Consider the following 13,515-nt stretch of genomic DNA (forward strand, 5'->3'; position numbering starts at 1 on the left):
GTGGATGTAGCTAAGCAATAGACTGTTGCCTACCATGTGCCAGACCTGGGGTTTGATCCCCATCACTGCAATGGAAAGAAATACATAAAATTTTAAATGTATCAAATTCTAAGAAAGGAATTTTGAATGATAAGGAAGAAGTGGACTGCACCTAGCTAACATGTGGGGAATCCCCACCTGCACAGGAAAAAATGCATTGTCACTGTCACCAAAGTACTTGGCCAGATGGGGTTACCCAAATCCTCCCATTACCATCTCCACTCATATTTCTTGTCTTTCATTCCCAGCCAATGAGGCTTACAGATAACTTGACACACCTGAGCTGCCAATTCTTTGCCTTTCCCACCCATATTCACCTTCTCAGTCTATACACCTCCCAAAGAAAATGGAACAATATTACCTTTCCTCTTAGAATAAAAACTCTCTTAAAGGTGCTTCAGTTAGCAAAAGATCAGGGTTACATTAGAACATATTTTTTGTAAGGAATTCTTATAATTATATGTGAGCTAAATATAATAATACAGAAGATAGGAATGTAAAGAAAACTAAATACCTACCAATTATCTTGCAATAATCAAAGTTAAAAAAATATCTCAATATTAGAACAGTATCAAGCCGTGAACTAATTGGTAATGGATACTTGGCAAAAATGCAGGCATCATGCAAAGAAAAGAACAATTAATTGTAAAGAATAATTTGTAAAGACCAGACTCTGGAAAGAAGATTAGTGAAAGGTTTCACCTATGAAATGTCCTTTGCTAATAATACAGAAATTTGGGGTGGGGGGTAGGAATCCATTCCCCTGCTATATCCACCAAGACCCTCAGAATTTGTTCTTTATTACAACGAATCAAGTTTCCAAAATCTATGCTAATGGCTGTACCAACATGCAGCATGCACATCTGTGCAAGAGTCTATGCTTTCCCATTGTATAACTGTCAAGATATTCAGCCTTCAAATTAGACACTCTGTATCCTTCATTTCTCTTGCATTCACACTTCATTTCTTTCACTGACAGAATATTATCATTTGGATATTCCTTAGTTATTTTTAGCCAATTTTCAAATATATTGACAAAATGATGAATCCATGATCATGCCATGCTTTTACGAAGTTCACATGTATTGTATCTTCTTGCATGAAGAAAAACAAAGCCATTGAGTAAACTGAACATTTCACAACAGAGTAGATGAACCTAACTATGAGCTTTTTGTATATGTACAAATAGTCTCTGTTCAAAACAGATTAAGATGAGAAATTCTCCAACTATTCTCTCTTTTTCCAGTGTTGTATTAGGCCCCAACTTTCTTAATAAGACTCCTATACCACAAGAATTAAAACCAAGAATCAACAAATGGGATAGATTCAAGCTAAAAAGCTTCTTCTCAGCAAAAGAAACAATCAGTGAGGTGAATAGAGAGCCTACACAATCAGAGCAAATCTTTACCACAAGCACATCAGATAGAACACTAACACTAGGATATATAAAGCACTCAAAAACCTTAACACCAAAAAATAAATAAATAATCCAATCAATAAATGAGCCAAATACCTGAACAGACACTTCTCAAAAGAGGATATACAATCAATCAACAAATATATGAAAAAAATATTCATCATCACTAGCAATTAGAAAAATGCAAATCAAAACTACTCTAAGATTTCCACTCACTCCAGTTGGAATGGCAGCTATTAAGAATACAAACAACAGTAAGTCTTGGTGAGGATGTGGGGAAAAAGGCACACTCATACATTGGGACCGCAAATTTATGCAGCCAATATGGAAAGCAGTATAGAGACTCCTTGGAAAACTTGGATTGGAACCATCATTTGACCCAGCTATTTCACTCTTCCGTTTATACCCTAAGGACCTAGAAACAGCATACTACAGGGACATAGCCACATCAATGTTTATAGCACCACAATTCATAATAGCTAAATTGTGGAGCCAACCCAGATGCCCTTCAGGAGATGAATGGATAGGGAAACTTTGGTATATATACACAGTGGAACATTATTCAGCACTAAAAGAGAATAAAATCATGGCCTTTGTAGGTAAATGGAAGGAGTCAGAGAATATAATGCTAAGTGAAGTAAGCCAATCCCCAAAACCCAAAAGCCAAATGTTTCCTTTGATATTAGGATGCTGACTCATAATGGCAATGGAGGTCAGAGCATGGGAGGAATGAAGGAACTTTAGATAGGGAATGGGGCAGGAGAGGAAGGGAGGGGATTTAGGGATAGGAAAGATGGTGGAATGAGTTAGACATCATTACTCTAAGTACATGTATGAAGACACGAATGGTGTGAAAATATTTGGGTACAACCAGAGACTTTAAAAATTGTGTTCTATATATGTAATATGAAATGAATTGCATTATGCTATCATATATAACAAATTGGAATAAATAAATAATTTAATAAAAAATGGAATGCATAGTCAAATATTTAGTATGCAAATATAGACAATGAATCTCAGAGAGATTAATGAGAATGTTGTCAAAGTAGACTTAAATGAACAATAAACTTTTTTTTTTCAAATAATCCATTTATTCCTTTACCTTCCCAACATATCTGGTTAAATGTCAAGTCTGAATCATGTCAACAAATAACTAGTTTACAACAAAATCCAAAAATCAGGCAATAAATTAAGGAATGTCACCAGGAAAGCATTAGTTGTGATTTGAATTTTCTAATTGCTAGCAATAATGAACATTTTTTCATATATTTGTTGATTCATTGTATATCTTCTACATTTAAATAACTCCATTTCACAAAACTTACAAAAATAAAAATCATACAAGATTAAGGACTCGATGTCAGAGCCAGGCATGGTGGCACATGCCTGTACTCCTGATGAATTGAGAGGCTAAGACAGGAGGATGGCAAATTTAAAGCCAGTCTCAGAAATTTACCAAGGCCCTAATACACATAGCATCACCCTGTCTTAAAAAAATGTGAAAAGGCGTGGGAATATGTCTCAGTGGTACAGCTTGGGAGGTAAAAGGTCAAGAATAATATTCCTTTCAATATGAATTTCAAAATTCAGTGTCCTTAAATTAAGTGTATTGGAATGCTGCAATGTTCATTTGCTCATATGTTGGCTGTGGCTGCTTTAATCATGAAATGGCAGAGTAGACTTTGTGAAACAAATGACATATATGGCCATGAAAGTCTAAAACGATTAACTTCTGAGGTTTTACCTAAAAGGGTTTGCCTGCTCCTGAGCTAACATTTCAGCATTTAAAATCCTGAACAAGAGTTGTTTCACTGAGCTCAGGGTTCTACAAGGTTCTTCCCTTCCTGTAGAGACTCTTGCTGCCCTGAAAATTACTGGAATTGCTTTTGGAGAACCGAGTTCAATGATGAGACAAGTAGGCTGAATGTGCTACCTGGAGGCTCTGAGCCTGCTGTTTGACTCTTAAGGAAGCCAAGGCTCAAAACATTCATAATCCTGATGTAAAAACACCTGTGTTCTAATAACATCTTGCCCAGGATACCATATGTTTCTTCGATAAGACACTTAAAAATCAGTTTTAGAGACATGTAAGAAAAGCCTAATGAATAAATCACTCTGAAAAATCAGCTTATTATATTGCATCTTCCTGTTGAACAATGGGCTGCCAAAGTTAATGCATCTAATTGGCCTGACATTTTTCCAAATGATGTCAAATCGATTATCTAAGAATAAAATATTGTCCTTAAACAATGGGACACAAAAGTGCTTGAGAGAAATGCCAAATCACATGGACTAAAGAAGCCTAAAACAATGAACACATCACTGAAATGGGGATGCAGGCCCTCAGGTATACCTGGAGAGCAACAATACTTACATATGAAAATGTGGTGCTTATGCTGAGAAGTCAATTAATTAAGCCAACAACATGCCATATCTTAATACACAGAAATGCAATGATTGACAATGAAAATATCAATAAAATAATAATCAGCTAAATTGATTTCCCTACAAATGTTGGACAATAAAAGCCAGCTAAACTGATTTCCCTATAAATGTTGGACAAATTAACTGAAGGAATCAGTGTTTTGTGTGACATAGGTATTAAGATTAACTAATAAATAGGCCAGAGATATAGCCCCATAGCAGAGCACTGCCCTAACATGTGTGAAGTTCTGAGTCCAATCCTCAGTATTGCAACAAACAAACAAAATAAAATAAAAACCTGGAGGACTGAAAACACCTACCACAAAGTAGATCGAAAGGAGAAAAGAACACCATCATATCTTATTTAAGGCAATTAACCCCACTATGAATATTCTTGTTGTATCTGGTTACTTCCTGTGCGTAAACCATAAAACTTTGAGTTATCTATTGCTTTGCCAATATTAAAATCTCTCAATGATGAGGGTAAATCCTAAGGAAGAGCATTCTGCCTACAGTCTCCTCCCTCAGACAGTGGACAGAACAAACTACCTTCAGGAATATAAATGACACTGGGTTCCTTCAACGCCTGATTTCATTGGCAAATCAATCCTCTTCTCCCCATTTCAAGCCTTCTCTCTTCTTCATTTCTACAATTTCTCTCTTTCCTTCTGCATAGTTCATCCTACCATCTGACATACTCTGTATTTTCTTTATTCATCTATCATTTCCCTTCCCTCATATGGAAAAAAGATCTACACAAGCAGAGATTTTTATTTTTACTCATTTCATTCACGAGTGTAGTAGAGTCTCCAAATGGAACACATGATATTTCAATGTATCTTTGGAATGAGTCAATAAATGACAATGGACAGCTCTCAGCAAATTCCATATGTGGTTGATATTATTTGTCTAAACATTTTTAACAAATAAAATTTTGACTAACATTATCCATTATAGTGTATATATATATATCATCAACATTTTTGAGTTATATAGTACAGACGCCACTTAAAGAGCTTTACATGAGTAAAAACTCAATTGCTTTTTACCTGTTGTGTTTCTCAACTTTTATCACTGTGACAAAAATAAAAATTTAAAATACCAAGAAAGAACAAGTTATGGTTGGACATTAGGTGTCCCCCAAAAGCTCCTATGATAATACAGGAAAATTCACAGGTGAATGACTGAATTGTGTAATCTAATTTGTTTGTTCTAGTTTGAATGGACTGACTGGGCAGTAACTGCAGGCAGGTGGGCTGTGGCTAAAAGAGACGAGTCACTGGGAGTAAAGCAGCAGGTGCCCTGAATGCATTGTTGTTCCTGCAGCCCTGCTCCCTCTCTCTGCTTCTTGACCCCATCATGAGCTGGACAGCATTTTATGCTGAGCCCTTCCTCCATGATGTGCTGCCTCATCATGGGCCCAGAACAATGCAATCGCTTCTCTATGAATTGAAACTTCTGAAGCCATGATCCCCAAATAAATGTTTTGTTTTTTTCCCTCTAAGTTGTTTTTGTCAGGATACTGGTCACAGCAACATGAAAACCAAGTAAGACAGAAATTTTATTTTGACTCACAGTTTTAGACATGTCAGTTCACATTCTGTGGTTTAAGAGTAAGATGGGGCAGAACTTCAAGGCATGAGGGTGTGGAAGCTGAAACTGCTCATCTCATGGCAGTCAGGAAACAGAGCAAGGAAGGTGTCAGGGATGACATAACCCTTTCAAGGCAGGCAACCTTGACCTACTTCCTCTCACTAGATCCTGATTGGTACAGTTTACATCACCTCCTATAATGTCATCAAATTATGAATCCATCAAAGGATTAGTCCGTTGATAATGTCAAATGATACAGCCATTTCCAAAGAGCCCTACCTCTGAATATTGTTCCTTTGGAGACCAGCCTTCAACCATGAGTTTTGGGGGATCATTCATATCAAAGATAATACACTAGATTGATTGGCTGTTTCTAAATTTCAAACGGAGGGGGCGTGACAAATAAATGGAAGGATGGGTAGAAGAAATAATAATCCTGCATAAATCCATATTAGAAACAAATAGCTCTCACATGGGTATTTCACAGCATAATTGGAAGAATTTGTCACTTACCTCATTTATCCAGTGCTGGGGATTACCCGCAAAGCTTTGGAATGAACGCTTGGTGAGGCTAATAAACTGATGACCAAAGGAGGTGACATAGGGAATCTCCTTCCTGACCCAGCACCTCTTATTCTCATCCCTTTTGAATTCATGCAGTTCAGTTTTTATGTCTTTGTAGAAAGTGGACTTGGCAAAATTATTAGCTAATTCTTTTATCTGTGAATCATCTGTCTTTGAAGGCATTTCAGTCTTGTTAGCTTTGGAATGGAAGAGGATAACAGGTCACAGATTACTGCATAGAGCACTAACTCATTATAAACAAATTACTCCTGATTTCACAAGTTTTCTCTTAACCTTTTATTTGTACAACTCCTGTATTTTGAAGCTTGAGTACAAAAAGGAATTAGCATGTACATTCATAAATAAAAATGCCCACAGCACTCACCAACAATGTCTATTTGTTCATCCCATTAACATGTAAATTCACAAGGTCATGTTCTCATGAATAACCTCTTTGCTAAACCTCGGGCATAAACTGTGAAAATGTGAAAGGTTCACATACCTTCATGTTCTTCTGACTCTCTCTTTATTACACCATGAAAGAAGTCCAGGAATATTTCTGCAGGATTAGTGTAGAATTCACAGGGAAAACCTACAAAATAAGATACCCCAAGAACTCAAGCTTATAGTCTTGGAAGGTAAAGAAGACTCACATGCAGAGGATGCTGGAGGTGAGGGGTAGGGAAGGCAGACTGAACAACTTTTTCCTCATCTTCTTGCTCTTTTCTGCCCTCTCTAATGTATCCTTTCCTTTTCTTTATTCAATCACATAACATTTCAACAACTGTCTCTCTCAGGCAAAATAAATAAATAAATAAAACAAAAAAAAAATGTATTCCAAACTATTCTTGGACTCTTCAGAACATCTTACATTAGTGCTTACCTCTCATAAAAATTCAAAATCCAAGCAGCTATCAATATGCTCTACTGTTTATTAGTACTTCTTCAAAAATCTAAATGTAGATCCTAGAAAGGGATATTAAGTTTCTGGTAAACTGTGCTCTCTGAGTTCACCTAGAGAATGCTGGAACAGCAGTAGGTAGGTTAGCAGATGTTGCTTTGCAACCTACTAAATTTGGATTTCCAAATGATCATCTCTCAAGCTGCCATAATTCCAAATAGACAACAAATTCCCAGAGAAGCATTATCGAGAGAACATGACCAGCACAGCACACCTGACCTCTCACCTCAATATCTAAATTTGGCCTGAGCTCTGACTCTTTAGTTCCTATTCCCTGAATTCCCAACTCACATGTGTTTGATGTTTTTTAAGTGACAGATATTTAATAAAAACAAATTAAGAAGGAATGCTTATTTACAACTTCATTTGAGGTCATGGATAAACATCTCTAATAGTATCCACAAACCTCTGAAGTGAAGCAGATAGGTAAACCATTAAAGAAATCAGAGTACTCAGTCTGAAATAGAAAGAACCAGTCAGACCAGAAATTTTGGCCCATTATATCAGTTTCAGAGCCAACCATTCAAGACTTAAATATTCAATTTAATGTTTCTAAGAAACATTTCCACAAGCCCTGAAGAAGGCAGAGCAAGATTATGTGTCAGGGGAAACACTGCAATATCACAATCTGTTACATGTTTTAAAAGGCAATGGTTTGGAACTTTTCAAAAAAGTTCAACTGACAGAATACTAAGTGTGAGTCCAACATGTTAATTACTGAACTTTCAGGGAAAGGTCAACATAACTGAAAAGGAGAAAAAAAGTCCCATGAAACACACACACACACACACACACACACACACACACACACACACCATGCATAGTCAAATAAGACAGGAAAAGGGGAGAGACCTGAAAAACAAGCAAATGCTGCAAAATGAAAAAGAATTCTGGCATTGAACTGACCAAAGATGTTTTAGAGTGGAGTCACCCCAGTTAAGTCTATGCAAGATCAAAGAGCATTCCTGTAGCACTCCTGGGGACTCCTCTGCTCTGCCAGGAGTCTATGAATGAAGGATCTAGGGTTTAAAATGTTTAATCGCACCTGCAGACTCAAAGTACTCTAAAGTCCTTTGGGCAGGACCGTGATACATTAGTTCTCCTGAGGCCAGTATGGTGAGGCTGTCAAACAGCTGGAAGATGGAATAGCGAGGCAGATGGATGGAGAAGATGATCGTGCGTCCCTGCTCAGAAATCCTAAGTGAAAAAGGAAAATAATAAATCATTAATTATCTGAATCTTGCTGGTAAAGTGGTGCATGACTATAATCCTAGTGGCTCAGGCGGCTGAGGCAGGAGGATCAAAGTTCAAAGCCAGCTACAGAAAAAGCAGGCACTATACACTCAGTGAGACCCTGTCTCTAAATAAAATACAACATAGGGCTGGTGTAGTGGCTCAGTGGTCAAGTGTCCCTGAGTTTAATCCCTAGTATCCCCCATCCAAAATATCTGAACCTTGCAATATTTTGTAAAATAGTTATGTCTGCCAGAAGAGCGTTTTCTCTCAGTTCAACTTGATTTTCTCTTACAAATTTCTCATCAACTCATTCCATACATGGTAGTTGAGAATATTTAAATTCAATGCTTTTATTAAAAGACTAAAGAATCTTAAAGTTTATTGCTTTAGCAGTCTAGAATTGACTAGAAATTGGTGAAAATGCAGTTTTCTAGAGAGTTTTTCAAATCAGTGAATTCAGGGAAATTGGTATACAATCTCTGGTGGTTGGAATAGAGAGTCCATATTATTAACAAGTATCTTAGATTACTTTGAGTATACTCACTTTTGAAACTAGTTACCAATGAAGTATTAGAAGGACGGTCATATACAAATTTTCATTGATCATTTAAGTATCCTGGCTCTTTAGTAATTGGTTTTCATCTTACCTTAGTAATACACTAATACTATTAAGCACTTTGAATGTTATTTAGCACTTAGCTGTATGTTTTAGAGATAAACTGAATTTCCACAATGTTTTCACAAGGTTATTATAATATTAGTATTTTCTTCTTTTGACATATAAAGTTTAAAGGTCAAGTAACTAACCAATGGCTCACAGTTACTAAATGGCAAGGCTGGAATCTGAGTCTGGTTTGATTTTACGGTAGAAACATTTCTCACCTACCTGTTATAGGAATTATTACTTATGGGTATAAGAACCAAAGGCAAAAAAAAAACTTTCCCAAACTGTTTTGTAAATATTTTATGAGGAGAATCACTTCAATTTAAGAATTTGATAAGCACCTAGTATATCTAATATATCCAAAGATGATCTTCCTCAAAGAGAAACAAGAGATAAGACCTATAATTTCAATATGATTGGATTTGAAGAAGTTAATGGCTCCTTGTAAACAAAAAAGGGAAAGTGATAACCCATTCTGGAGGTAATAAAAGTAGAATATCCAAATTCCCAATGATAGTGAGCTAAGAAAAGAGATACAAGGTGAACAAAGTGTGAAGGGAACAGGTCTAAAATTCAGAACTATAAGAAGAGTTTCTGTGTAACACAACAAGCAGTGTCTATGTGTGTGCTTGTGTTGCTGTTGTTTTGGGTGAAGAAGATAACTAATAGAGAGGACCAAACAGGACCATGTTGAACCCTTCCAAAAGAAACTGTAAATTAAGTCAACACAATAAGAAGCTGAAAAAGGACTGGAAGATGGACATGGGATACCTGAGAGTTCTAACACTCAAAGTGGGGCCTGAGGACTGAATCAGTGTCAGTAATTCCTTAAAACTACTGTAGAGAACTTTGATTACTTCCAGGAACCTAGAGAAACAGGATCTGCATTTCAACAAGTCCCCAGGTGATGAGTATGCTCAGCAGTGCTCGGGAAGGACTGACCAAAGCTCTGGGCATGAGGAAAGAGGACTGTGTGCTAAGCAGAGCAATCCACAAAGAAAATGTCTGTGAATAAAAATATCCTACATATGTTCTGTAATGGGGCCTGAACTCCAGACCCATATCTTTGCATCTTCACTTATATGTGTAAATGACATCTTAAACTTAAGAACTTTAAATCCATACATATCTTCAATTCTTGTTGTTTCCTCTCTTGTAGCATAGAGACTTGCTCAAAGAGTCATGGGTATCAGAGGAAGCAAGGTTGTGACAGAAGGGAGGCCATGAAAGTAGTGTGATTGGCAGCTTAAAACAATGGGGCAGAGGAGTTTCTAGAGGTGCTGGACAAAGGGAGAGACCATAGCTACTGGGAGACTGGGTTCCTTAAACAAATAAATTACTACATAAGAAAGTAAGTACATATTTTGAGATAATGGGAGTTGAATATCTCCAAGTCTGAAGTCACTTACAAATGTGAAAATAGCAAAGACTAAAAGTGAGACAGAGGTGTCAGATTGGCATCAGAAATGTTGTTATGAATTCCTGGGCTTTTCAATGTATTCAATAACAGAAATAGCAATAAATATAGATATATCTCTGCTCATGCATGTATTTTTAGGAAGCATCTATGTATACATATATGTGTACCACACTTAGATGATAAAGGCTCTGTAGGTTGCATGCCCAGGTGTGTTTCACTGAGAACTCAGCATCCTATCATGCCTGAGTCAGCTCATACAACATGCACTGGGATTAACCCTGCAGAGTGCCACACCATGAACTTTTCAAATTGAAAAAAGACAGGAATAATATATTTCTGTAGAGGATCCCAAAAAGGCAGGAAACAGAGACAGTAGGGAGAACTGGGGAAATCTGAGTAGCCCTAATTGGATACTGGCAAAGCAATATCTGTGGCGTGAACTGTGGAGTGCAGATGATGGCATGTCCTCCCTGATTGGAGGTTGCAGTAGCACATGATGGCAGAAAAGTCTATGTGGGAAACAGCAGAGAAGAAAGCAGGGGCTGCATATGGAATGACATGTAACACAGGGGAATCCAGGTGAGAAGAGTAGGATTTCATCTGTATTATTCTTAGATACTTTCTGTCAGTTTGAAATATGTTTATATTTTTAAAGATGATGTATAAATCTCAACTATCGAAAATTTTCCTATAAACATCCCTTCCCACCTTCCTTCCTTCCTTCTTTCCTTTCTTTTTTTTTTGGGGGGGAGGAGGGGGCAGGGATTGAGAATAGGGGCACTCAACCACTGAGCCACATCCCCAGCCCTATTTTGTATTTTATTTAGAGACAAGATCTCACTGAGTTCTTGGAGTCTTGCTTTTGCTGATGCTGGATTTTAATGTCTGATTCTCCTGCCTCAGCCTCCAGAGCCGCTGGAGGCACCCCACATGGCCATTTTTCTTTCTTGATAAAGGAAATCCCATTTATTTAATTTCATTCTTCCACTTCTTTAAGCCCTAAATCTCAGCAGTCATTGTCTTAATCCTCCCATCCCAGGTGCAAATCCTGACCTGATCCTATTGGTTCCCTTGAAAACAGAAACCACCTTCTGCTCACCAGGACCATTCTGGTTGAAGCTCAGCAGCTCCTTCACTGGGTCTTCTCTCATCCTTGCCTAACTGCACAGTCTTCCCTACAGCCAATGCTGTGCTCTAAAACTCTCAAAATATCACTATGTCCCCTAGTGACAGGAGAAGCCATACTTCTTTGATACTCTATGAGATCCATGAAATCTGCCATCAGCCCAACTTCACCTCACATGATAAACACATTTCGTTGGCTGAACTTTGTCTTCCCCAAACTCAGATGTTGAAGTCCTATTCCCCAGTGCCTCAGAATGTAACCACATTGGACCTAGCACCATCAAGGAGGTCTTTAAGTTTAAATGAGATCATCAGGGGGTCCTCATCTGACTACGTCCAGTTAGGAGGAGATTAGGACACAGACACACAAGGGAGAAGGTGCCATTTACAAACTAATGAAGAAATGACCAGAAGACACAGTAGTTTCAACTTTCTGTCTCCAGAGATAATAAGAAAACTTTTTGTTGTTGAGTCCCCAATCTGCAGCATTGTTGTGACAGTTCATCAGGCAACTTCCACTCCCCTTAGTCTCTGGGTCTGTCCTTCTGGCCTTGCTGATATTCCACACACATAAGACATGCTCTATCTCAGGGCCACTGGCTGCTTCTTCCATCCAGAACACTCTTCTGATTTATAGCACATCTCACTCTCTCCCAACTCAGGCGTAACATGCTTGTGGTCTTCTCTGACCTTCCTGTTTAAAACAGCTCCCTGCCCTCACCATAATCTTACTTCCCTATGTGTTTTTTTCATCATTCTTGATATACTTCTTGTTTATTGACTGTAACTTGCTAAAAAAGAAGGAACACTATTTTTTTTAGCTTCTGAATACCGGTAACTGGAAGTGATCAGATAGTAAACAGATGAAATGTACTGTTGCCATAGCATTTACCTTTTTAGGAGTCTGATGACATCATTAGCTGTTCTCCCATCTAAGCCAGTTGTGGGCCTATCCAGGAACAAGATGAGGGGATCAAGTATCAGCTCCATTCCTATACTGGTCCTTTTTCTTTCTCCTTTAGATTTTACCTAAAACACAAATTATTATCATTTTCATCATCACTATCTTTTGGTGAATTAACCACCAGCAGTCCTGCCAGAGACACTTTACCTAATTTTCCTCATTATTCTGAACAGCAAGTAAATGACACCTAGGAGAAGGGAGAGGTTTCACTCTAACCACATGTGGAAGCTGAGCCCCAGTGCAAGGTTCTCAAGTGATTACACCTGATATGAAGCTCATTCTTTCAATAGTCCTGTGAATTCCTCACCAAATAGTTAGTTTTAAGAGAGTAAGTTAAACACTAAAAAAGAAAGATAAGAAAAGCCTATAAAATGGGGAAATGACTACTAAGATAAAAGAAGAGCTGTTCTCAGTGGAGCATGCCTGCAATCACAGTACTTTGGGAGGCTGAAGCAGGAATTCATGAATACAAAGCCAGCCTGAGCAACTTAGTGAGGATTTAAGCAACTTAGAGAGGCCCTAAGCAACTTAGTGAGACCCTGTCTCTAAACAGAATATCAAAAAAGGGCTGGAGATATAGCTCAATGTTTAAGTACCCTTGGGTTCAATCCCTGGTACCAAAAATAAACAAACAAATAAAATAGGAGGAAATATAAAGGACACTACCTATAATGATCTTTTAGAGTGTTGTGACCACTTCCTACAGACATATCATCTCCACAAAGGATTCCAATTGGATTGAAAAAAAGAGAATCACCTTGGAGCAAGAAACATATACTACCCATCATTCCATATTCACATATTTTCAATTTCATATTTTTTTCACAATAATTATTTCTACAGGTTAACATACCTCAGAATTGATCATTCAACTTTTCAGAAAATCCCAGAAGAGGGGATATTTCACAGGGCAACTGGCCCAATATTTTCACCAGTATATGTGTGGAAAGGGAATAAAGAATCTCTGGGGGAGGTAGGAAGTAGCAAACACATCTAGAATTTGAGCCTCTAAACAGATCATTATCGAATGCTCCTTATGGCCCTTGATTGGTTTCCATCAACAATTGTACTATAAAAGACATTTGTGTACCTAGTTCAAAGTATT

At 37.6% G+C, this 13,515-nt stretch overlaps 1 protein-coding gene across 1 annotated transcript in view; it reads right to left on the reverse strand.

Moving 5' to 3' along the window:
* Positions 1-13,515, reverse strand: part of LOC143642052 (broad substrate specificity ATP-binding cassette transporter ABCG2-like) — a 97,682-nt gene that overhangs the window by 14,497 nt on the left and 69,670 nt on the right. The window contains exons 7-10 of the mRNA XM_077110150.1: positions 12,339-12,475; positions 8,047-8,198; positions 6,543-6,632; positions 5,990-6,237 (exon numbers count right to left, since the gene is read on the reverse strand). Of these exons, the coding sequence (XP_076966265.1) occupies positions 5,990-6,237; positions 6,543-6,632; positions 8,047-8,198; positions 12,339-12,475 (627 nt within the window). The remainder of the gene's footprint in view (positions 1-5,989; positions 6,238-6,542; positions 6,633-8,046; positions 8,199-12,338; positions 12,476-13,515) is intronic.

The sequence above is a fragment of the Callospermophilus lateralis genome, chromosome 8, assembly GCF_048772815.1.
Source record: "Callospermophilus lateralis isolate mCalLat2 chromosome 8, mCalLat2.hap1, whole genome shotgun sequence".
Taxonomy (NCBI): Eukaryota; Metazoa; Chordata; class Mammalia; order Rodentia; family Sciuridae; genus Callospermophilus; species Callospermophilus lateralis.